We start from the raw sequence: 27,252 nt of genomic DNA on the forward strand, positions 1-27,252 counted from the left end.
CAATAATAAATTTTTCCATTCATGAACATTTTAAATATCTTCAATAAATAAATAGATAAATATAATAATAAATAATTAAAACAAATAGCATATAAATACAATTTCATTTTATATTGTCTCTTTCATCAGTGTTTTATAGATTATAACATACAGATCCTATACATATTTTGTTTAATTTGTCCCTAAAATTGTTGTTTTTTGATACTATAGTAAATGATATTTTTTTAAACTTCATTTTCTTTTTTTTTTAATATTTTTATTTATTTATTCATGAGAGACACAGAGACAGAGAGAGGCAGAGACACAGGCACAGGGAGAAGCAGGCTCCATGCAGGGAGCCCAATGCGGGACTCGATCCTGGGACCCCGGGGTCACGTCCTGGGCTGAAGGCGGTGCTAAATCATTGAGCTACCCAGGCTGCCCAATTTTCCCATTTTCATTGTAGTTTATAAGCACTTGATTTTTGTATTTAGACCTGATATTGTGCAACTTTGATAAACTTATTCCTAGCTTTTCTGTAGATATTTTTGACTATTTTCTACATAGACACTCATGTTGGCTGCAAATAGAGACAGCATTAGTTATTCATTTTCAAGCTGTATGTCTTATAATTCTTTTCCTTGAATCACTGTACTAAGACAACCAGTATGAAATTGAAGAGGCAGATAAAAGCAAAAGTCTTAAAAAAGAGAGAGAGTGGAAGTCTTACCTTATTCCTCATCTTAACAGTAAAGTACTGAGTCTTTATAATTCAGTTATCATGATAGCTGTAGGATTTTTGTAGATGCCCATTATTGAGGTAAAGTACTTCTCCTTTATTTATAAATTGCTGAGAGTTTTCTTAATTATATGGATGAGAGTCTTATTTTATGCATATTGAATTTCCTCAAGTACTTTTTTTCTTCATCTTTGGAATGTTTTGCTTTTTTAGTCTTTTGATATAGTGAATTGCATTAATAGATATTTTGATATATGTTAAAGTAGTTTTGCATTCCTGGAAAAAACACTCTGGATGCTGGTTTATCCTGGAACAGACCCTTTTTATATACTATTGATTGTATTTGTTAGAGCCAAGGTTTTGTTGATAATTTTTTAATGTAAGTATATGAGAGATATAGGTACATATTTTTCTTTTCTTATACTGTCTTTGGTTTTGTATCAGGATAATGTGGAGCTCATAAAACGAATTGGGAGGTATTCATTTTCTGTTTTCTCAAAGAGTTTGAGATTAGATTTGAAAGTTTGAATGTAATTTGTTATTATTCTTCCAATTTGTAGTACAATTCACCATGAAGACCGTATAGCCTGGAGTTTTATTTTTAGTATTTTAATATGAATTCAACTTCTCTAATAGGTATAGGACTATTCAGGTTATCTATTTCTTCTTGGGTAAATAGTTTTTATTCAAGAAATTATTCAATATCATCTGTTACTTTTTAAAATCTTCATATTGTTCAGAATAGTTCTTTATTATCATTTTAAGGTCAGTGATCCATAATAATGTCTTTTTTTCCCATTCCAATATTGTAATTCATAGCTCCATTTTATCGTGGTCTATCTAGCTAGAGTTTATCAATTTTATTTATCTTTTCAAAGAAACAGATTTTGGTGTCATTGGTTTTCTCAGTTGTTTTAATTTTTACTCATATTGATTTCTGCTTTTGTTTTTATTATTCTCTTCCTTCTAATTCTTTGTTTAATGTATTCTTTCTAGTTTCCCAAAACACATTAGATCACAGGCTTAAGACTTTCCTGATATTAGCATTCTATTTTTTTAAGATTTTTTATTTATTTATTTATTTATTTATTTATTTATTTATTTATTTATGAGAGACAGAGAGAGAGAGAGAGAGAGAGGCAGAGGCAGAGGGAGAAGCAGTCCCCATGCAGGAAGCTCAATGTGGGACTCGATCCCAGATCCTGGGATCAGGACCTGAGCCAAAGGCAGACACTCAACTGCTGAGCCATCCAGGCGTCCCTGATATTAGCATTCTAAATTTCTATCAGTACCACTTCAGTTGCATATCATAAATTTTCATATATTTTTTATTTTCAAAATTCAAATTATTTTCTGATTACTTTTGTGACTTTCTCTTTGGACCAGTGGTTAAATAGAAGTATGTTGCCTAATTCTCAAACATTTAAATTTTCCAGATATTTTTCTGTTATTGGATTTTAGCCTAATATCATTATGTTCTGAATACATACTTATATGATCTCAGTCAAAAAAAAACTGTCCCAGCCTTATGGCCTGTGCAAAGAAATGAGGTTGCCTTCAGGTCAAAAGCACAAGGAAAATGGGAAAAGTGAAAAATTCACCCTCATGTGGTTTACTTCTCTATGTTGTAGCTCCTTCTCACAATTTTCCCGTTTTTATTTATTTTTTAAAATCCTCGGGTAGCTTGCTTTTTGTGTTTACTTCTAATCAGTGGAGATAGAGTGTTTTGTTGTATTAATCTTTACTAGAAATGGAATGCCTAAAAACTTTGCAAATATCAATTTATTTAGTATTCTCTACAATTAATTGGGCAAGTATTACCAATTTATAGTGAGGAAACTAAGGGATAGTATGGCTAAGGGGAGTATAGCTAAGGCCCCAAATTGGCAGAGCATCAGCAGTCTGGATCCATAATAGGCTTTCTTTCTTTCTTTCTTTCTTTCTTTCTTTCTTTCTTTCTTTCTTTCTTTCTTTCTTTCTTTCTTTCTTTCTTTCTTTCTTTCTTTCTTTCTTTCTTCTTTCTTTCTTTCTTTCTTTCTTTCTTTCTTTCTTTCTTTCTTTCTTTCTTTCCTCTTTCTTTTTCTTTCTTTCTTTCTTTCTTTCTTTCTTTCTTTCTTTCTTCTTTCTTTCTTTCTCTTTCTTTCTCTTTCTTTCTTTCTTTCTTTCTTTCTTTCTTTCTTTCTTCTTTCTTTCTTCTTTCTTCTCTCTCTCTCTCTCTCTTAGATATTTATTTGAGAGAGAGAGAGAGCATGAGTGGGGAGATGGGCAGAAGAAGAGGGAGAGAGAGAATCTAAGCAATGACCCCCTGAGTGTGGAGCTAGACTCAGGGCTCCATCCCAGGACCCTGAGATCCTGACTTAAGCTAAAATCTTGAGTAGGATTCTTAATTGACAGAGCTACCCAGGTGCCCCCATAATAGGCTTCCTAACCATATTGCTATACGACCTCTCTCATGACAAATTACGGTAACAGTAAGTGCCATGTGAAAGCGATTCGGGTGTACATACCAGACTAACACGTAGTCAAATTATAGAAAGAAGGCCACAGAAAAATCACAAGAAATAGTCAAACAAAGACACTTCATCAACTTTCAGACAAAGGATAAAAGATGAAGAGTGTCAGAGTATTTTACTAAAGGGAAAAGAGTCAGGAAATGTTAAGTGCTAAAAGTGTGTGTGTGGGGAGGTTTGGAAATGGGTCAGGGGTCAGAAGCAGGAGGGAGAAAAAGGTGTGGAGGTGGGTGTTATGTTGGTCACTCTATTCAAAGACTGAAATTAGTACTTTGCCAAGGACGGAATATAAAAGGGAATTTTCTGTTTACAGACAACATCCCATATAGTAGATGCTCAGTAAATGCATGTCATATGAATTCGTAATTATGATATTTCCATTCCTTAATTCTTACACGTGGGATCAAAGCAATCCTAGAAGTTGAAGGGCTTCAGCCTGAGATTGGGAAGATGGGACAGGAAGAAGAAAAGTCTATACCTGTTTGATTCAGTATCAGACATAAGTTAATGACGCGTTCTCACGTAAGATTTGAGCTTGAATATCACATCATCTGAGTGGCGAGCCTCAATGTACTGCAGCGGATCACAAAAGATTAACCCACATAACAAAGGGCATTTGTCAAACCGATCCAGGATTTTCTTTAGCTCCATGAGATGCACCAGAGAAATGCGAGATGGATTTGCAGGTGGAATAATGGCTTGAACCTCACTGCTCAACCTCAGCTGTTTCCTAGATCATAGATCTTCTGTCCAGTTCAAGTTCAGTGACTGAATTCTCTCTTTTCTTTCTTTTTTTCATTACATGTGGTTTGCTCTTACTTTCATCGCAGTGCATTCTTGTTGAGTCAAAGTTTTCAGGTAGAGTGTGTGATTTTGTACACATTGGAGAGTAAGGGGCTTGCGCACAGTGAAAGACTTGAGACTCATTATCCGTACACAGTAGGTGGTATGGACGAGAAAGCCTGGTTAGGCCGCACTGTGTTCTTTGCAGATGACCTCAGGCACTCTCTGAACCTCCCTGGAGAGCTAAAGTGAAATTATAATAATTACATATATACATTTATTCTTGCCTGTTACAATAAAAAGCAGAAGATAAAATTCTAATTAAATTCATTATCTGTCTTACTTTGAAATTTCAAATTTCAAAAGAAAATAAGCAATCAATCATCAGAAACTCTAGATAATGTAGTCAATACTAATTGGAACCTGAAATGTATCATCATAAGGAATTCAGCCAGTTCTGTGAATTAATAACTTCTGATGTCTACATTAGGAATGTCCCACGGACACAATCAAAGTTTTGGTTTTAGTTTTGCCTGAGCCCGTGGTGCTGAGCTGGCCTTGGGCGTTTGCGTGCGACGGTGGTCACGGGGGTCCGGGCCGCTTGCTCTGCTGACGTGGCGCTTCCTCGGAGTCCTCTTCTTTATTAGCACATGTGAGAAAAGGAATCAACCTCCGGCCAAATTAAAATTCTTTCTGTACATTCGTGCTTCTTAAGATGGGCTTGAAATGGGCTTCCAGCCGTCACTGTATCTGGAACATGCAGTTTGCTGAATAAAGGTATCGGAGGGAGAAACCCGTCATCTTAAATGCAGACAAGCAAGTCCCATCCTTTACTTTTCCGGATCACGGGGAAGGACAGTGAACGTCCCCGAGCATCTAGTGAACTGCTGTGCAACCCTCTCGTGTTATTTCTTTCAACCTTTGCTGGGTGGTAGCAATTTTTTTTAAGTGTTTTTGGGGCTGGCGACCAGGTTTTACAAGTTTTTGGTAAGAAAGCAACATCCAGTGTGTCACATGAAGTATTTATAGGAAAAAAAAAAGTTTCTGTGAGATTTCTGTCTTTTCTGGAATATCCGGTGAAAGCTCCTTTTCTTTGTATAGCGCCCGGAGCGACCACACGCTGGAGAGACGTGGGAAGCTCACGGTAGAGCAGAAGCTCTTCCCTCTAGTCCCCGGCGTGGCCACGAGCCAGCCGGGCCCAGGGTGCTCTGCTGCCTCGTTTCTAGGCCTGGGTGCTCCCGTCCCTCACGAGACAACCACCGGTTTCTGTTCAAACACTTTCTTATAACATTTTGAAGAGCGATGATGGTGAGGCGTCTGTGACCAACCTGTTGCTAAGGGATGATGGGGTTCAAAGCAAGCGTGTCTGCGTGTCTTCACTTGGTGATGAATTCTTCGGGATGCTCTCATTTTTCATGATGGACACAGAGCAAAGCCTAACAAATCAGATGGCCGATTGCGCTCCCAGGGCGTCCGAGGGCTTCCTGTTGGGACAGCGGGTCATCGTTAGAAATCTACGGGAATCATGTTGCAGATCTGGCTTGGTTTTGAGTTTGCTGAGCTCAAGGAGCCCTATCGCAGGAGCTGATTGAGCTTTTTGCTTTTACTTTGAATACGGGCGGTTGCGGGGGGCGGGCGGGGACCAACATTGTTCTTACCCTAATTTGAAGCAAAGGAGCAACAGACTGACCTCTGATTTTCAATGAAGCAAAGGAACAGTCCGTCTACCTGCTGCGCTGAGCTCCCTGCATCGCTGCTTTGCGTTCTGTCCTTTGGAACTTCAAGATGTTGCTAGTTTCGACGAGATTTCATTTCATAGTCATTGTGACTCAAGGCGATTTCTCGACTGAGGTTGCAATCTCCAAAAGGGAGCCCGGTGATTCAATGAAGCAAAGGAAGAAAACATTACCCCTTTGTTACTTGACCAGAATGGTGGATCTGGGCAATGGGATATGTTCAGATCATCAGAGTGTATTCTGAAACTTTGATTATTTAACATTTTTATTCTTTTTTTTTATAATAAAATTATTTTTTAAGCATTTTTATTCTTGATTTTTTTTTTCATGGTGGCTTGTCTACTGAAAGCATATCCCCGTCAGGACCAAGTAAAAGTTATAGAGATGAGTGTCTCACCGAGAGAGCATGGTTTACGTAGAAGTGTAAAAATATCTAACGCAATGCTCCGTTTTGCGTTGCTTTGTTTTGTTCTTTCCTGGGGATTCTGGAATTTGGTCATTGAACCCTAGATTGATAAACGTTTTCTATAGATTTCTATCTGTAGGAAAGAAAATAATATAAATAAAATATATGTCTCCTAGACCTTCCTCCTTTCTCTCTATATCTGCCCTAGTATCTTTTTATTTTTTTATTTTATTTTTTTAAGATTTTATTTATTTATTCGTGAGACATAGAGAGAGAGGCAGAGACACAGGCAGAGGGAGAAGCAGGCTCCATGCAGGGAGCCCGATGTGGGACTCGATCCCAGGACTTGGGGTCACGCCCTGGGCCGAGGACGGCCCTAAACCGCTGGGCCACCGGGGCTGCCCTGTATCTTTTTAAAATGATGATAAAAGTCGGAGGATTTTCGTAGGTTAAAACTGAAAGGCGACTCCAGATAGAACAGAGAGAGGACTTTAGAATTAGGAGCTCAAATTCACTTTCTTTTTTCTCCAATTACTAAGTGGAACAAATTGCTTTTTTAACCTCCACCCCCCCCCCCAGCCCCCATGAGGCTGAAGTTCTACCTTAAATCTGTTCTGAAGATTAACGTGATGCACAGAAGGCGATAACCCAGAGCACGCCCGAAAGCTGCGCTCGGGAAGGGCCCGGAGCACGGAGGCAGCTGGGCTGCTGGTCCCGCCGGGCATCGCCTCCACAGCAGCGGCAGAGGCTCCGACGCGGCATGAGCGGAGCCCCGGCGTGGTCCGTCCGGAAGGGAAGGCGAGTACGGGGCCGGTCACTTGTTTTCTGCCAAGCCCTTTCCCTCCCCGTGTCGCCGCGTATCCCTGTGGTTGGAACCTTGTGTTTTCTCAAGGCCCCGCTCCCGGCGTATCCGGCCACTGCTGGACCCCAGAGGCCACCACCTGTGAGGACCCCGGCACGCTGGCCCGGCCTCCCGTCACCTGCCCTCCGAGGTGCGGCCAGGGCCCGGCTCCGGGCCGGGGAGCAGCGGGGCGCCTCGGCGGGGCCTTGCCAGGAACCAGGCGGCCGGGCCGAGGCCGAGCGAGCACAGGTGCCGGGGGCGGCAGTGAGGACGGTCGGTGGGAAGCGGCCCACAGGCGGCCAGGCCATAGGTGAGTAGAGGGCAGGTGGCTGCCGGGGGCCCCAGGAAGACAACCGGCTCACGGTCGTGGGTTTCCAGCAGGCCTGCGGGGGACGCGGTGGCGCTGAGGGCGAGGAGGACGTTGCCCGCTCCTTCAACAGCAGGCCCCGAAGGTGGGCTCCGGGTCAGCCCGGGCCCCACGGCTCCCGCCCTCATCCTCCTTGTCCCACGGCGGCCTCACCTTGAAGGTCGCGCTGGGGGCAACACGGGCTGACGGTTGGCCATTCGGTTGTCCCCCGACACGGCCGGTTTCCCTGGGCAGCAGGTGGCCCCGAATGCGGAGTCGTTGTCCTGCCCGGCGGTCACGCGCCTCGTGGCGAACAAGGAAGGCCTTGACCTGGAACATATGCCTGATTGTTTTTTTTTTTTTTTTGCCGGGTATAATATAAAATTTGCCAATTTATGCCATTTTCTATTTCCTCAAAAGGAACCTTTCTCCTGAAACCATTTCTTTAATTCTTCTATTACATCCAAACGATATAAATTAGGATAACGCCCGTTACAGGGAACAGGGCCCTGGCTGCAGCACTCGGAACACCAGTACCCTACAGCGGTAGTGGCTCCGAAGCACCCGCACCCATGAGGAAAGAGTCCCCGAAGGTACAGGTCACCCACCGCCCGGGTCACATTTCTGGTTTTACGTCCTCCTGTCATATTGTACTGCGTTTGCTTGGTCCTCGCGAGCGCCGTGTGTCCACACTCCATCGGCGTCTAGTGGGTTGTGAAGTGACTCGGCATTGTGCTTCCTACCCGATTTCTCAAAGCGTCTTGGCTTTAGAAATTTGGGGGCCGCGACGGGGAGGCGAGCAAGTGCAGTAGGTTAGCCCCTGTCACACTGTACCATCGCCGCAATGGAGACTTGCTAGTCCATTTATTTTTGAAATGGGTAGAAATAATCATGTATTCCACGTTTTATATCAAAGCATTGTTTGGGAACCTAAACAAAAGCCACAGGTACATGGTGTCAGGAAGCTTCCAGTACTCCCTGCCCGGACCTTAGGGCGTCGTTAACCAGAGGTACGCTTAGCACCTGGCGACGCCTTGTGTCTCCGTCATCCTGGATGCCCCCGAAACCACAGCCACGTCCGATCCTGTACCCCCGCCCGTCGGGTCACCCTCATTTCGCCGTAGGCTTGGTCATGATTCCATCTTCCCCGGATCTTCTCACTTCTAGAATGTCACATGACATCCATGGGGGCCTCTGCTCCCGTGAAAAGCAATTTCTTTCACCTTCTACCTCTTCAGAAAACATGTCCTTTGTCTCTCTTTCTTCGTGGAAACCTGGCGTTCTGGGGTTTTCTGCTTCCCACTGCCTACCCTGACCTGGACCGGCCCTACGCTACAGATCCTGGGGGCAGGCCTGCTGTCCTCCAAGTAGGCCCCTTCAGCTGCTAGGACCTCATTGCACATTGCTGATATCTGGCCGTGCCACACCTCTACCCCTATGTATCGCGGTCATTGTCCAGATTCCTGCTTTCTTCCAGATTCTTCTATTAGACACAGTCTTCCATTGGCTCCTAGGTCCCGCCTGCTGTCCTCCTGGGAGATTTCAATTTCTCTTCTTCATGCACAATTTTTTTTTCTTGCTGTCCCTGGTGACCAGCAGTACCACCATTTCAGCCATTCAGTTATGCCAGTGGCAGTCCCCTGGACTTCTCGTCACTTCAAACTGAACTATGTTCTCATCTTCCAGCGTGTTACATCTTTCCCTTTAAGCACTTCCAGCCCAACCTAAAAGCTGTTTGGTCATATTCCTATTACTGTATTCTTGCTTTTACTCTTTCCTCCCTGCGTCAGCAGGCAAGACCTCCTCACCACCAACTCAGCTGCCCTTCTTCACGAGACGGCTGCGCGCTGCTGGGGAAAGCCACGCAGCTGGTCAGGCCGAGACCTCTGCAGACCTGTGGCCTCCAGGCCCCGCTGCATGGACCCGAACAACGGCTTCCGCGTGTTCCCTCATCTGGTACTTTTTTAAAGACCAGCCCGAGACTCCACCTGTCTTCACCAACCTCCCACCCAGCCTCCTTCTCATTTCCTCTCAACACACAGCTTTGCCTTTTTTAGTTAATTAAATGTAGAATGAGTACTTAGGGCATATCTAAGGTATAAAGAAAAATATAGATGACGCTCTGTACCTATTACTCAGTTAATAAATAAAACTTTCCCAATACACTTGAAATGCCTTTGTTCCCTTCCTGATCGCGTCCCTCACACTTGTCCTCCCGAACTCCACAATGGCTCTGCTTTTAGTGTTTTTCATGTGTTGTATGTGCCCCTACACAGCATAGAACCCGGGTAACGTTTTACATGTTTTAAGATTTTCTGTAAGTCCCACCGTCCCTTGGTCTTCCTGTCCCTCCTTCCTCTTTCTCTTTTCTTTATACTTCGTGAAGTTAATCAATGTTGATATATTTTGAAATGAAGATCCATTTTGTGTAAAATGAATAGGCTACAATATATTTGCCCATTTTCTTATTGATGGACATGTATCCTGTTGCAATATTTTGTGTAGAAGTTGATTTATTATGAATGTTCCTTTAGTTGTCGTTTGCTATGCACCTTCTAGAGGTTTTCTACACCATACCCTTAGAAGTAGAGTTGCCTTTCAGCTTGTAGCATTGATTTGGGAACTTCTTTTCCAATATAAGCATTTAATACTATAAATTTTCCTTTAAGCACATTTTGATATGTAGCATAGTGATTTCTTCTGATTTAAAAGTACACGTGGGATCCCTGGGTGGCCCCGTGGCTTAGCACCGCCTGCAGCCCAGAGTGTGATCCTGGGGTCCCGGGATCGAGTCCCACATCGAGCTCCCTGCATGGAGCCTGCTTCTCCCTCTGCCTGTGTCTCTGCCTCTCTCTCTCTCTCTCTCTGTCTCTCATGAATAAACACATAAAATCTTTAAAAATTAATTAATTAATTAATTAAATCTTTAAAAAAGTACATGCACACACATTTTTATTTTAGTTTGTTAAAGTTTATTTCACAACCTAGGATATAATTTTAGTAAATATTCCATGTATACTTTGAAACAAAGTGTGTATTCTGTTGTTGTTGGATGAATTGTGTGATAAATGTCAATTAGGTCAAGTTGTTGGTAGTGTTATTTTACTATTTTATATCTTCACTGATTTTTTTGTCTGCTTGTTTCATCCACCATTGCTGAGGGAGGAATGTTGATGTCTTTAGGTATATCATTGTGGATTTGCCTATTTCTCCTCTCAGTTCTTTAAGCTTTTGCTTCATAGATTATGAAGCTCTGTTGTTAGGTGCATTTACCTTTAGGATTGTTATCTTCTTGGTGAATGACTATTTTATCACTATATAATTGTGATATTCTTTATATGAGATCTATTTTATTTGATATTAATATAGTCACTGCAATTTTCTTTTGATTAGTGTTTCCATGATATAACTTTTTCAATCCTTTTACTTTTAATCTATGTCATTATATTTAATTATAGTATGAAGTATATAATCAGGTCATTTTTATCCAAGCTGATCATCTTCTCTGTCTTTTAATTGGTGTGTGTGTGTGTGTGTGTGGTTTGCATTTAATATGTTTATTAATAGTGGTTTGATCAAAAACAAACATTTTGCTACATGTCTTCTACTTATTCCATCTGTTTTTGTTCTTTACCTCTGCTTTTACATTTATTTTGTATTTTTTGTTATTCTCTTTTACCTTCACTATTGGCTTATTATTTATACTTATTTTTTAAAGTTATTAGTAATTACTCCCAAAATTACCATAATTTTTTAAAAAGATTTTATTTATTTATTCATGAGAGACACAGAGACCGAGAGAGAGAGGCAGAGACCCAGGCAGAGGGAGAAGCAGGCTCCATGCAGGGAGCTCGATGTGGGACTCGATCCCGAGTCTCCAGGATCAGGCCCTGGGCTCAAGGTGGCGCTAAACTGCTGAGCCACCAGGGCTACCCCATAAATTTTTTAATTAATTAGCTTACCTTCAAATATTTTAGTGATGTAATTGTATCCTCTACTTTTATACTTTTAGTGTTAAGGACTGTTTACAACAATAACTCCCCATTCATCCTCATCATTCCTTCTTGATGTTCTGTTTTTCTCTTCTGATGCGCTGTAAGCACATGGTTACTCTTCTTGCTTTAGGCCAGTGGTTAGCAAGCTCTGCAGGTCAAATCCTGAATACTAATTACTTTTACAAATAAAATGCTGTAATAGGACCATGACTCTTTGTTTATGTGCTGTCAACGGTTGCTTTTTTACTACCACAGCAGAGTTGGATGGTTGTGACAGAAACTGAATAGTCCAAAAAACCTAAAATATTTACTCTCTGTCTTTAACAGAAGTATGCCAAACCCTGCCTTAGGCAATTATCTTTTATAGTCACTACAGGTGAGAAAAAGATTAAATTAACATTTGCTTTCCTTTATCCCACTCACAGCATTCTAGTTTTCTTTTGTAGATCTAAGGATGTCTCTTTTACATCACACTTGAAGAGCGTCCTTTAGTATTTCTTTCAGTGCCGGTCTGATGATAATGAACTTGTCAGTTTTTATTTGTCTGGATAAAAGCGTTTGTCTCTCTTAATTTTTACAAGTTATTTCTACACTGTATAAAGCTCTGGGTTGATGTTTTTCTTCTTTCAAAACTTCAAGATGTCACATACATACCAATAAGAAGTCCAAAACATCTTCTTATTTTTGTTACTTTATATGTAACTTGCCTTTTTTTTTTCTTTGATTGCCTTAAAATTTTTCTGTTTATCTTCATTTTTCAGTAGCTTGAATATGATATACATAGAAGTTTTTGGTTTGTGATTTGCTTGTTTGTTTATTGGGGTATGTGTGTTTTCTTTTCTTTTCTTTTCTTTTTTTTTTTTTTTTTTTTGTATGTGTGTTTTCCTACTTTAGTATTTCCTGAACTTCTTGGATTGGTGTTTTGATATTTAATACTTTTGGAAAATCTTAGGCCACAATCTCTTCAAACATCTATCTTTTTCCTTCTTCTGAGATTCAACTAACACATATATTTGCTTGATATTGCATCACAGCTTTTGAACGCTCTCATGCATTTTCACTTTTTTTCTTTGTGTTTCAGTTTGGGTAATTTCTATTAGCCTCTCTTCAAATTCACTGATTATTTCCTTGATGGTATCGTATGTACTAATGAGATTGTCAAAGGCATTTTTAATCTCTGTTTTGTGTTTTACATTCCTAGGATTTGTATTTGATTATTTCCAGTAGTTTCTATCTCTGCTAAAAATCTCCATCTGGTCATGGAAGTTGTCACCATTTCTATTAGTGTCCTGAGTATATTCTAATAGTTTCACCATTTGGGCCATATATGAATCTGGTTCTCTTATTGTTTCTTTTATTTCCCTCTTTTTCTGTTGACTATTTTTCTTTGTCTTCATCTTCATCTTTGTCTTTATGTTCATGTTTGTCTTCATCTTCTTCGGGTGGTGTGCGGGAGAGTAGAGTATAAAATAAATAGCACTTGTGCCTGGAAGTGGGTGTTCCTCTCTTTCTACTAAGCCTTTAATTCAAGTCAACCTGGTCAGTAACTGACCCAGGTTTGGGTTTTGTGGTTACTGTAGCTCCCTGCAGTACATCACCAGTTTCAAATTCCTCTAGCACTCATTTGTACTTAGAGTGGGGTTCAGGTAGCTGGAGACTGTTCCCTACTCTCCACGTAAGGCTTTGCCTCATAGCTTTTACCTACCAGAGGTTTACTATTCATGCTTTTACGCTCCCCCAGAGGTAGGTTGCTGCTACTAGTTTCCTACTGTTTTGGGGACTGGTAGTTGGGTGGAGACATTCTCTGTTGTGCTATTTCAGCCTTGATCTTAGGCAAACTCTGTCTACCTGGGTCTGGGGTAAGGCTTTCTCGGTGGCCTGTCCTTCTCCTGGTAAAGGAGGAACAGAGGATCTCTAATGGTCTGATGCCAGGAACTTTCCTGTACCTCTCTTAGTTGCAGTGAGCCCTGGCGGCCACAGAGCCTGAAGTGTTCTGTAGGGAGGAGGACCTAAGTGGTGTGGCTCCAGTGACTGCTCTCCTTCCACAGGCCTGAATCCCCAAGGGATGCTTTAACCAGAATCCCAGTTTGTTCCCAGTCTTTCTCATGAGCATCTGTTGAGGGAAGAAGAGTCTGTTAGTGGATGCAGACTACCCTTAAGTTTATGGCTTTCAGTGTCTCTGTACTTTCATAGTAGACCATCCTTGACTTTCAGAAAGTTATTAAATATTTTGGCTGAATTTTTATTACCAGCTTATGTGAGGCCTGACATCTCTTCCTCCTGTGGAGGGAAACTGTTCCATGGAGGCACTTGCCTGTTCTTGGACTTCAGGCTAGTTGGCTGCTCTGAGACTTCTGTTCTCAGATTAGTTAAGGAAAAGTTATGATTTTATAGATTCAGCTTTTTCTTGAATTTATACTGGGAGTAATGGTCTTTATATTCTTGTGTATCTTAAACCGAAGCTGAAAATGTCTGTGTTACAGATACATTTCCCTAGTACGTAATTTGTTACCTCACTTTTTATGGTATCTTTTATTTACAGAATTTTTATTTTAATGTACTCAAAATTATTAATATTTCCTTTATGGACTGTGCTTCTGAAGTTAGATCTTTTGTACTCCATAGTTCATAAATATGCTTTTTTCTTGAATGGAAAAAAAATGAGGTCTTTAGGGAGAATATCCTCAAGTTTCTGCCCATACTTTTCAGATCATGCCTCATTTTCTCTTCACCTCCCTCTTCCTCTCATTATGGCAGATTACATCATCTAAATTTTTCCTTGCTCCATCAATCATATTCCTTTCTCCTTAATCTTCAGTTTCTCTTTTTCAGTTATTGTTTTTATTTTCTTTGGATTTATTTCCAAAAGTTGAATTCCTGGATCATATGGTAATTCTATTTTTTTAATTTATTTGAGGATCCTCCATACTGTTTTCCCTTGTGGTTGTACCAGTTTACATTCCCACCAACAGTTCCCATGAGGATTCCCTTTTCTCCACATGGCATCACTTGTTAGCTCTTGTCTCTTTGATGATGGATATTAGTGCTTGCTTTAGCAGCACATATACTAAAATTGATGACGGATATTATAACAGATATGAAGTGATATTGCATTGTGGCTTAAAATTGCATTTCTCTAGTGATGTTAAGCATCTTTTCATTTACCTATTGGCCTTTTATATATCTTCTTTGGAGAAATATCTATTCAGATCCTTTGACCATCTTTAAATTGGGTTATTATCATTTTTTGATGTTGAATTGTATAGGCTTTTTGTATATTTTTGGATATTAAACCCTTATTAGATATTTGGTTCACAAATGTTTTTTTCCTATTCCACAAGCTATCTTTTCACTTGGTTGATGGTTTCTTCTGCTGTGCAGAGGCTTTTTACTTTTATGGAGTCCCACTCATTTATTTCTGCTTCTGTTGCTTATGCTTTAGGTGTCATGTCCAAAATTCCATTACCAGGACCTATGTCAAGGAGCTTTATTCCTATATATTCTTTTGGGAGTTCCATGGTTTTTTACATTAAAGTCTTTAGTCCATTTTAAGTTAAATTTTGTGAGTGATGTAAAATAATGGATGTTTCATTCATTTTTAAAAATATTTATTTATTTGAGAGAGAGAGTAGGGGAAGGGGCAGAGGAAAAGAATATCCAAGCAGACTCCCACTGAGTATGGAGCCCACTGTGGGGCTTGATCTCACAAGCCATGAGATCAGGAGCTGAGCCAAATCCAAGAGTCAGATGCTTCATTGACTGAGCTATCCAGGCACCCCAAGTTTCATTCTTTTACATGTGAATATCCGATTATCCCAGAACTAACTAACTAACTAACTAACTAACTAACTAACTAACTAACTATTTATTTATTTATTTATTTATTTATTTATTTATTTTTATTTTTAAGATGTTAAAGGTCTCTCCTGAAATCTAGACCCATATGTTCAACTCTTTTCCAAAAACAATGTGGTTAGAACTGAACTCATCATCCTTGACTAAAATCCCTCCTCTTTATACTCCAAACAGTTTAGTGGTCCATAATTTACTGGTTTTCATCTGAAATTCCTGTCTTTCATCATCTCAATTCTAAATTGCATCTAATTCCATTACTAGGGCTAGGTAATTTTATTTAATAAATAGCCCTTTACCCTATTTAATAATTTTCTTTGGAATCCAGATGCTTTACTCTAGTCATCTGTTTCTATTTTGACCTAGAACTTCTTTATTATTTCATTTTCCTAGAATATTAAAATGACCTTTATGCAACTTGTTTTCCTTTATAAGTTGCCACCTTTTAGTACATTCTCTACTTTGACAGCCAGTAAACTTTCTAAAAAATAAAATGTAATCAATATACAATAGGTATATTTAATGTGGCTTCTTTGTGCTCTGAGAATTAAGTTTAGTGTCTGTACCTGACTTTTTAAAATATATTTGTTGTATGTAAAAATTTAAATCTATTCTTGTGCATGATCTCCAAACAAAAAAATTTTTATTTTTTATTTTATTTTATTTTTTTTTAAATTTTTAAATAGACACAGAAAGGGAACTATGGTACTTAATCATAGGTAGATGCTGTATTTACCACCTAGAAAATGCAGTGGTCTTCTAGAGTTTTTCTGGTAATATAACTGATTCATTCTGAGGAATGTACCTTGTTAATAGTTGTCAAATATGAAAATTTTCCTCAAATGCAACAAAAGTAGAATGAAAATGAACAGAATCATTACAGGTTGTCATATGATCCATGTCTTATGTATTTGGCTTCATTTTCTGTGAATTTGAAGTTTTCAGTTTTAAATGATGAAATATGCCTAAAATGGCACCATGTTAGTGTTTGTAGGCATCTTCAATCCTTTCCAGTTGCCCAAAAGTGAACACTCACGTACACACAGAGTTGACATTTATTTTACTTATTTTTCACTGTAGTGTGTTGAGCTGTTGTTTTGCTAGGATTTAAGGATTTATCCATATTGTCTTATTCAGGTCTCTTTTTCAACTTTTAAGGTAACCAATCAAAATTAGGGGTTGGGTTTTTGGTAAAGAAGTATAGGGAAGTTAACAAAGTCCTTGTATCCAAGTCCCATATGCATGACAGTCTTTCATAGATGTTACCCCACTAATGCTAATGAATTTGTCATAGGTTCTTGATAGAATACAGTTCCATGAATATGTGTCTGTCCTCATCAGAAAAAAACTTGCAAAAAAATGGAAAACATTATTTTAATGCAGAATATAATTTTCAAAATGATGGATTTGGTCTAATTGATAGCACAATGGCCCTTTACCCCAGGCCTTTATTCCTGGTTGTGTCCTGAGAAGCCAATGTGTATTTATCTGCAACTTTATTATAATACTTCCCAAAAATTCAAGATGCTTTCTGGATTTAATTTTTGTGAGATGATCTTTAGAAAGCAGAGCTGAATAACAAAGCTCCTTTGTTAAAACAACAAAGACTACGGCTGTGGATTAGTGAAATTGGAGACCAAATCATTATTTCAAACCGAATTTGATTGTCACTATCTCTTTAAACAACATTGAGCAGACATTTAAAGATTTATTATACATTTTAATTCAGGTGGTAACTTGATTTAAAACAACATTGACTTTTTTTTTCTAATTCGTTCTTGGTCATATATATCAGGCTAAATATTAAAATGAATTTGAAACTATTTGAGGTTGTCTGCATAGGGTATTAAATTCCTGGAGGAGCTTTCTTTCCCCCATGCTGATTTTCATCATTTTACTGTTACTTTCATTCCCCACCCCCCTTGAGCTTTAGCTTTCTAGAATTATTATTTATTCTTTTCACCATACACCCTGATCATTAACCAATTAAAACTTTGTCAGGCAGAGAAGCAAGAGACTCTATGGATAATGATGAGGTTGGAAACTCTTGTACAACTTGTTGGCTCATATTGGAAGAGGAGTATCATGTCAAATTATCCTTACGTGCTCATGAATAATGTTCTAATAAGGATGGATGGAGAGATGAGCTTAACGGGTAGTTCTAATGGAAGAAATAATAATAATATCCACCTTGGTAAAACATGCTCATGCCTTGACAAGATGCTGTCTGCTCTTGCTGCTAAATTAGATGCATCTTAAGTTAGCAGATCCTATTGTTATCTACTGTTTTACAGAATAAACTAGAAGAGAAAGTATACACCTTTCAGGATTTATTTTTTAATAAATTTATTTTTATTGGTGTTCAATTTGTCAACATACAGAATAACACCCAGTGCTCACCCCGTCAAGTGCCCACCTCAGTGCCCACCACCCAGTCACCCCCACCCCCCACCCACTTCCCCTTCCCCCACCCCTAGTTCGTTTAGAAGTCCCTCACATGACCATAAAATAATTGCATAGAGAATACCCATTTAACTTAGAGTATATGGCATATTAACTGGGTGGATTAACCTTGAAAATAAGAGTGAGATAGGCAGGAAGGAATTTGCAGTTTCTACCTGTCTTTAATTCTTAGCTTTATACTGAGCTCTGAAGTAACTAAGATGTTTGCTGTTGCTATTTCCTAAATGCAGGATTTCAGCGTGGGATATAGGCCTTTAGTGTGAAGATACATTAAGCCAGGAATCATCATCAGTGACATTTAGACACGAAAATTTGGAAGATTAAACAACTGAAAGTTGATCATGGAAATCAAAGAGGAAGGAGCATCAGAAGAAGGCCAGCACTTTCTTCCCACACCCCAGGCAAATGATACTGGGGACTTCCAGTTCACAAGTAAGTATGTGTTCCTCTCTCTGTAACTCTCTGAAAATGCAAATTAGGTCGAGTAAACACACATGTATGTGTAATCACAGAAACAAAGGGCATGAAATTAACTTTGGTTTGCACTATCTATTTTGTTATAGTGAGTTTACGGTGTGCTTCTCACCTTTTATCTTGAGTGAGATAGACGGTAGTCTATGAAGTGGTTAAATATCAAATAGATTCAAAGTTCTTAAATATGTAATAAGACACTAATACTTTTTAGGTACACCTTCTATTTAGCATTTATATAATCTCATGTGGAATTATCTTTTTGAACATGGAAATGTTCTCTTTAAAATCAAAAGCATGTAAGGTGAAAGCACTAGGGCACAACAGCTACCATAGACCTGTAAATTGCCACTTCTATACGTGAGAGCACCGAGTCACATGAATAGAGCAAGCACGGAGAGCTGCCGAGATTTGCGTTCGGGCATTAGAATTGGTTTTTATGGGGGACATCTGGGTGGCTCAGTGACTTAAAGGTCTGCTTTCCGCTCAGGTCATGATCACCGGCCCTGGATCCAGCCCTGCATGGAGCCTGCGTCTCCCTCTTCTGTGTCACTTCCTCTCTCTGTGTCTCTCATGAATAGATAAACGGAATCTTCAAAAAAAAAAAAAAAAAAAAAAAAAAACCCTCTCAAGTTTAGGTCTTATTGTTTAGTGTGAATTGTGTCTTTTCTTTCCAGAAGATTCCTGTTGGCAATTTTTTTTTCTTCTTTTTTTTTTCTTTTTCTTTTTCTTTTTCTTTTTCTATTTTTTCTTTTTTTTTCTTCTTTTTCTTTTTTCTTCTTTTTCTTTTTTTCTTTTTTTTTTCTTCTGGCAATTTTTTTAATACTGTCAGACATAATGCCAAACTTTTCCTTTAATTTACATTATAAAAATAATCTTTAGAAAACAGTATTAGTTGGATGAGTTTTCTAAGAAATTTGGTTGTCAAAGCTTACAGAAGTTGTTAATAACTTAAAAAAAATCTACACTTTTTGAAATGAACAGAGATCTACCTAATGATTATCACTCTCATCTCTCCTGGGAAGTCTAAAATTTTTAACCATGGTAATGTTAAATGTCAGCAGGAGAAAAAAATAAATGGTTACCATGCAAAAAATGTTCACCCTGTAAATAGATGATTTTATGCAACGAGGTGCTTCTAACAACAAGGTAGTAGTAAATTTAAATTGAATAAAGTAAATGTACCAGTAGAAATAAACCAGAGAATGATTTTGGTCACTTCTAACGTTTATCATCAAATGGCTTACTTTCACATTAATTTTAGTTTTGCTTCTTTGGCCACCCATGAATTATAATAAGTGGCATCCAGGTCCTAGTGCACTTTTGTTTGGGAAGCCCCCGAGCTCTGGTATCCGTGGTATCACGTTGCTCCGCGTTATCACTTGCCACAGCCTAACCTTGCCACCTTCTAACTACCACATGTTCCCATGTCCTTACCTTTGGTCTCAGACCTGCCCTCCACTCCAACTCATTTAGCCACGTTATTAGATTTCTTAAAAATCAAGAAAAAAACATATAGAAAGAAGAATTATCAGAATTATCAGAAGAATTTTGTGAGTTATCAACAACTTGACGGAATAACCACCACCATAATGTCCTTCATCACCTTACTAGAGATGGCTCTTTAATTAATAATTTACTATTTACAACAGGCTGCAGTGGTTTGAGAAAAAAATCTATATAAGAGAGTACTTTTGTGAGGTCCTCTTTTTTTTAGGATTTTGCCTCTGTCTACATGCATCTAAAAGAAACTAACAATTGAAAAATATGTCTTAAATTTGTCAAAGCTGAAAAAAAAAAAAACAATTCTTTTCGGTTTCTTTATAGCCAGAGAGTTAAATAGATCTGTCAAAACTTTAGTCACAGTTAGTTCTGCTACAAATATTATGTCCTCCCTTCTTTTCGGTTTCTTTATAGCCAGAGAGTTAAATAGATCCGTCAAAACTTTAGTCACAGTTCTGCTACAAATATTATGTCCTCTGCTACAAATATTATGTCCCACCTGCTTATAAGTCTGGACAATTAACCGAGTGAATTCTTTATGCCAAATAATATATTTATGCGTTCTGGTCAGGGTGAAACATAGCAGTATGTGTTGACATATTTTTGGTACTGAGTTACATATCCTTAATCTGAAATCTTACTCATTATTTTTAGGTATTCAGAAGACTCCAAATGAACCACAGTTGGAATTCATCCTCGGTAAGGAATTCCATCTTATTTGTACTGATAAATATAGTAGTAATTTGGATACATAGTTTGCATCTTAGGTGGCTTATATCCTTATATCATTGCTTCTATCGTTGTATAATTTAAAAACTGTTATGAATATTGTTCTATAAGAAACTTTCATTCATTAGGGTATAACTTTGAGCTCAGTGGCAGGATGTGTAAAATAGAGGAGATTAAGGGTACACTTATTATGATGAGCACTGAGAAATGATATAACATTGTTGAGTCATTATATTGCGTACTGTAAATACTACAGCCCTGTGTTCATTATACTTCAGTTTGAAAAAAACAAAACAAAACTGAGAGAAAAAAAAATCATTCTATGTGGTGTTACTTTCCCCAATTTGTAAGTAAAGACTCTGAGCCCTCAACCAGCAGCTGACTGCAAACCTGGTGCCCAGGACCTGACCCAGTGCCTGGGCTCCGCGGCTAATGGGCATTTCTCAACATCCCCGTGCCGTCTGCTCCTTGAGCTGAGCCCTGGACTCGTGTAGGTTTTCCTTTTTGCCACTTAAAAAGTTTCCAGCTTCTTTTCAACGTCACACACTCAAAAATCCCCTTTCTCTTCCATCTTGATTTTCAGGACAGATCCTTAGTATTTGAGAATTTAGCTATAATTCTAAACTTTGACTTGCTTAAGGAACTTTAAAGATCCGTTGCGTGTAGAGATTTATAGCTTTGTCCGAGGCTGAACGAAAACGTGTGCTCTGGGGCTAATTACTGCTGAGCTAGTGAGTGGCACCTGCTTTGTGTCTGAATTTGGTGTGACTGCAACATGTCATTAGGAAATTAGCTGCAAGATGGTATGGAAAGAGGGCAAAAATAAGGTTCCTGTGAACCATTTAGAGACTTTTTTTTTCTTCTTAGTGTTCTAAAATGTTTTGAAAGCTCACCAATATCTTCACATTTTACTTGCAATGAGGTTTCATAGAATCATATATATAGGTATTCAATTTCATATACAGAGACCAGATACTTAAGTCTTTAAATATTGATATACATGTTTTATAAAGTTATGGGCAGGGGTAGCCTGAGTGGCCCAGTGGTTTAGCGCCGCTTTCAGCCCAGGGTGTGACCCCGGGGTCCCGGGATCGAGTCCCATTCGGGCTCCCTGCGTGGAGCCTGCTGCTCCCTCTGCCTGTGTCTCTGCCTTTCTCTCTCTCTCTCTCTCTCTCTCTCTGTCTCTCATGAATAAATAAATAAAATATTTTTAAAAAAGTTATGGGCAAATTGAAATATATACATTTACTACCTATAGTAGTTTTCAGTGGTTTGAAGTTTCAATTATACCATAAATATACATTTCCATTTTATAACAAAATAGATGACAAATTTATAGTCTTTGCTCAAAATATTACATTTTGAAGTGTAACTTACTGAGATAATAACTATATATACTTTTTTGTTTTGTTGGTTTCTTCTAAGAGTTTATTTTTAGAGCAGTTTTAGGTTCCCAGCAAAACTGAACAGAAAGTACAGAGATTTCCCATATACCCTCTGGCCCCATAAATGCATAGCTTCCCCATTTTCTGTATCCCCTGTCAGACTGGTACATTTGTTACAGTTAATGATGACATATCGTCGCTCTAAGTCCATAGTTTACATTTGGGTTCATTCTTGGTGTTGTGCATTATATGGATTTGGGTAATGTATAATGACATATATTCATCATTAAAGTATCATGCAGAGTATCTTCATTGTCCTAAAAATCCTGTGTGCTTGGCCTATTCATTCCTCTCTCTCCTAATCCTTGGGAACTACTGATACTATTTTACGGTCTCCCTAGTTTTGTCTTTTCCAGAATGCCATATAGTTAGAATCATACAATATGTAACTCTCTGAGATTCGTTTATTTCAGTTACATGCATTTAAGTTTCCTCTATGTCTTTTCATGGCTTGATAGCTCTGTTTTTTTTTTAGCATTGATTAATATTCCAGTGTTTGGATATAGCAGAGTTTATTTGTCCACTCACCTCCTAAAGGATATCTTGGTTACTTCCAAATTTGGGCAATTATGGATAAAGCTGTGTGCAAGTTTTTGCATAGACATACATTTTCAACATCTTTAGGTAAATACCAGGGAGCACATTGTTATATGGTAAGAGTATTCTTAGTTTTGGTAAGAAATTGCTAAACTGTCTTACACCATTATTGTGTGTTCCCACCAGCAATGCATGAGAGTTCTTGTTATTTTACATCCCCATCAGCACTTAGTGTTGTCAATGTTCTAGATTTGGGTATAATTCATTTTTAAACATTTTATTTTTGTTACAAGTATAGCTAAAAGGTGCTGTAAGTTAAGGATCCAAGATTTTTTTATTTGCCCAGGTATTGAGAAACAGAAATATGAAAACTCAAGCAACTTCTGTGTTAACACCAAAAAAGCTGTACTTTTTTTTTTTTTTTTTCTAGAGAGTTCTCAGATGGTAGCAGATACAGAAAGAACTTGTTTCAGAAAGGGAGTGAGTAGCAAAAGAAGCCTTGGTGCCTCTTGACTCACTGTAACTTGCTACTTGAGCCTTTATCTATTCATCTTTCACTTTTAAGAGAATTTTTTTTTTTTACTTTTTTTACTAGGATTTCAAAGAATGAATACTTGTTGGAGTAACTTGATCTATTTCAAAACACAGATAAGGCCTTATTTGCATCCTGGAGAACAAGGTAAAATGTGAAGGAGGCAGAGACAATTGGAGGAAAGGCTGTTAGTCGAACATGGAGGCCAACTTTCAAGAGACAGGGTGCCTGGGCCAAATACGTATCTTCTTTTTCAGATAAAATTATCCATCTTGTTCAAAGACCTAGCTACATTTTTTGTTTTGAAAGCCCAGTCAAATTCAGTAGCAGTGCTGTTGTCACTTACATTTCTGGCTTTGAATCATAGATCTAAGAGATGAGCAGCTGTGAGAATTTATTCATAATAATATCCCTCCCATAAAAAAACACATCAATTTTCTTTTCTCATATTTATTCAAAAAAACCACCAGAATTCTTAACAACAGATAATTTTATCTTATCATGTGGCAAAAAAATGCCTTACAAGTAAACAAAGTTATTTAGATTCTCTGGAAATCGTGCTGTTGATCCTGGAAGATATATTCCCCAAACTGTTTGTTATGCTTCTGAGAACTTTAAAATCCTCAATTGTCGTATTTCTTGAGGAAAAAAAAAAAAAAAAAAACCTTTTTAAGACTTCTTTTTCAAGAACATTACAATTAAATCTATGTAGGTTCCACCATTATATTTCTGGTACTTTTTTGAGTTTTCTTAATCCCACAAATTATTTAAGACCTCACCTGCTATCTAGTTAACTTCATAACTAATAATGAGAGAATACTAGTTTCCTAAATATTTTATCATTATTATAAAAGCATATTTATTTAATCAAAAATGCAAAGCATCTTAATATAAAAAAATATTCGAAAAAAGAATGAAACAAAGTAGGAGGCTTCTTTTCCACCTAAGTTTTCAACTAAATTTTTGATATTTGATTCCTGATTCTTTGCCTAAATATTCAAATAAATTGAGAATTTCAATGGACTTGCTTTTAAAGAGATACCCTAATTTTCTCATATTGCTTTGTATAAGTTACTTTCCATTGAGGATTTGCTTCTATCTTGTTGTATGTCATTGTGAAATCACTCTATCTGAAGTGATGGCTGAAGTTGCTCTGCTACACCCTTATTCGAGTAACTGAGGTAGGAGATAGTCAGTTGAGCAAGCTAATTGGTTAAAAATGTCTTGATAGGACAAGTTCAGCATTTATCTGAATAACAAGTGAGTATCTCAGGTCCATTGTCAGCCATATTTCTAGCAGTTTACTGAATTTAAATTATGTAACTCACTCTTACATCTGCAACTCTGTTTTCACATTTTTCCTTTGTTTCATTTAAATGTGTTGCTACCCTTTTTATGTATGAGATATAATACATATATTATTTTTATGTATTTACCCTTTTTTATGAGATATAATTGAAAACCCAAGAGAACACAGATTTTTCTTACAGTTTAATAAAATTATTTCTGTTTTAACAAACTCAGCATTTAAGAAGAGAAATCATGGGACACCTGGGTGGCTCGATCGATTAAGCATCTAACTCTTGATTTCAGCTCAGGTCATGATCTCAGGGTCCAGGGATAGAACGCTGCTTAGGGGCTCTTGCTCAGTGGAGAATCCGCTTGTCTTCCTCTCTGCCCCTCCCACTTCTCTCTCTATCTCTCTCTCAAATAAATAAATAAATCTTTAAAAAAAAGAAGAGAGGTCATTTCCTAAAGCTGGGTGCATTTCTTTTGACGCTATTGAGGAAAATATATAGAGAAAACTAATCTTGGCAAAGATAGAACTTTCTATAGACTATTTAAGTTTATCCTCTCAATTATGCTTATAATATTTACTTTTATATATATCCATTTATTTTTTTTATTTTTTTAAATAATAAATTTATTTTTTATTGGTGTTCAATTTGCCAACATACAGAATAACACCCAGTGCTTATCCATTTACTAACTCCAAAGTCAACAGAATCCTTATGAGTATGTTTTCACATTTTATGTGGATACTACATATCATATATCCAAATCCAAATAGGCATTAATGTATATTAAGACAGAAAGGAGAGACGACATGTGTGACGTGCGTGTGTGTGTCCGTGCGCGTGTTGTCCTTGTGTTCATTCTCTGACGCTGTGAGGTTATATTCTTAAAGTAATTTTTACCTTGATGGCTGATACCTAATGGAAGCCAATGACCAGATAGAGGGTACATTGAAAGACATATTTCAGGCATGTCAGAAGCCTCCGTGTCAATTATGACAGGAAAGTAAAGACATGGATGCTGGAGCGAAATCTCTAACAATTTGAATCATTCTTTCATACAAATTATATTGGGAGCATAGAAAACTTGTAAGTAAATAATTTCAGGTGGTGTTAAGTTCTACGTAGGTAGTAAACAGAACAACCATATAGAACCTGCTTAGGGAACAGGTAATTGACTTGGGGGGACGGAGGGTATTTGAGATATAGAGGTCAACGAAGGCCTCGGTGTATCCAAAGGGCCTTAGGATGTGGATACTTAATTTGCAGCGTCCATACCAAACATAAGACTCAGGTGACTTTCTAAGCAGGAGGGCCTAGTTATAGTAAATATTTAGGTAGCAGGGAATAGGGTCATAAGAATGGGACTCCTGGAGTTCAAAGGTAATGAGTTGGGCTGCTGGTTTGATCAGGGTTGAAACCAAGCTAGGAGTGTATCTGGTCTTGTAGTAAAAAAAAGCTTCAGAGGCAATGGCAAACTAGTGAGGGACCGCTTGCCGGAGGGCTGGAATGCCAAGGTCAGAGCAGGACAATTGTGGGATAGAAGAGATATTGATCTAGTGAGATCCAGGCCCCAAGGCTTCTTCTAGTCTCCCTTGCTCCCTACCTGCAGGGTAATAGGATCAGGCCTGGTGCTTGGACACTGCCAAGCCTCTAGTGAGCAAGAATTAGAGAGAAGAGGGTTCAAAGCCAAGAGATTGTTAAATTCCTTGCCTTTAACCATTGCAATAATCCATATATAAATTTATGGGAAAAATTTTTCCAGAGACTTATTCCTCTTGAAAGAAAAATGTATCAACTCCTCCCCTATACATTTTATTAGTACACAAAATAAGACTAATCTGAGGCTCAATTTATTTAACAAACCCTTACTTCATTTTTCAGTTTTCTTTAAAATTGACAAGTCTATAGCAACTGCTATAATTTTCATAGTAAGATAATGAAAATTATCATAGATAAAGATCAACAATGGGTAATGGAGAAATACATCTGTTATCCCTGCAATATGGCCATATATCATCATACATTTTCAGACATAGTTAATGCTCTTTATTTCCATTTTTTTATAAGATTTTATTTATTTATTTGACAGAAAAGAGAGAGGACACCAGCCAGGGGAGCTGCAGGCCCAGGGCAGAGGGGAAAAGCAGGCTCCTCGCTGAGCAGGACCCAGGGGTCATGACCTGAGCCAAGAGCAGGTGCTTAACCAACTGAGCCACCCAGGCACCCCTCCTTATTTCCATTTTATTATTTCACTTCTTGATTTTTCTCCTAATACCTCAAATTCAGAATGGATGAAGGAAAGCGTAGGCCACTATATTTTATTCTCAAGAGTCAATCAGCATGTGTGGTTTAATTTTTACAGTCTTAAGTGGAATACTGTACAGCCATAAGAATCATCGGTCAGAAGGATATTTTATCAAACAATGGAATGTGGAAATTGTCAGAGCAGAATAACAAACTGCATGTACGGCATGACCCTTATTTAACTCTTTGTATGTGCAAAAGAATAAGATTGGATGAATAAGTATGAGTATCTTTAATTGTAGTTATGACAAGTGTTATATCTTCCAAAATCTCTGCAATGTGCCCGTATTAATGTCACAATCAGGTGTTGTAATTTTTAAAAATAAATAACCTGAATAAGTGGAACAAGGAAAGGGGCATAGCTGAAGGAGTAAAATTCTGCTCTTTACCTTCAATTAGCTCATTGTATAGAGAGGTCAAACTAAGACTTCTTAAATCATTTAAAGACCTTTAAAAGCCAAGCTATTTTTACAATCTCTGAGAATATAAGAGACTGTGCAAAGGATCAAAATGGTATAGGAAGGAGTAGTCAAAAAAAGCTTCCTAGGGAAGACTAACTAAAGTTAATTTTTTTTTTAAGATTTCATTTATTTATTCATGAGAGACACACACAGAGAGAGAGGCAGAGACCCAGGCAGAGGGAGAAGCAGGCTCCCTGCAGGGAGCCCCACGTGGGACTCAATCCCGGGACCCCGGGGTCATGCCCTGGGCTAAAGGTGGTGTTAAACCGCTGAGTCACCCAGGCTGCCCAATTTTTGAAGTAAGAAAATAGGATTAAGGAGG

The 27,252-nt window shown here is 38.2% G+C and overlaps 1 protein-coding gene across 8 annotated transcripts in view; it reads left to right on the forward strand.

Annotated features, from left to right (window-relative positions):
• The window catches only part of INPP4B (inositol polyphosphate-4-phosphatase type II B), a 707,387-nt gene that overhangs the window by 348,554 nt on the left and 331,581 nt on the right, over window positions 1-27,252 (forward strand). For all 8 annotated transcript variants that reach the window (XM_035702054.2, XM_025462335.3, XM_049097162.1 and 5 more), the window contains exons 3-4: window positions 17,881-18,082; window positions 20,279-20,323. In XM_035702054.2, the coding sequence (XP_035557947.1) occupies window positions 17,992-18,082; window positions 20,279-20,323 (136 nt within the window). In that variant the 5' untranslated portion in view covers window positions 17,881-17,991. The remainder of the gene's footprint in view (window positions 1-17,880; window positions 18,083-20,278; window positions 20,324-27,252) is intronic.

The sequence above is a fragment of the Canis lupus genome, chromosome 19 (assembly GCF_003254725.2).
Source record: "Canis lupus dingo isolate Sandy chromosome 19, ASM325472v2, whole genome shotgun sequence".
In the NCBI taxonomy this organism is placed as follows: Eukaryota; Metazoa; Chordata; class Mammalia; order Carnivora; family Canidae; genus Canis; species Canis lupus.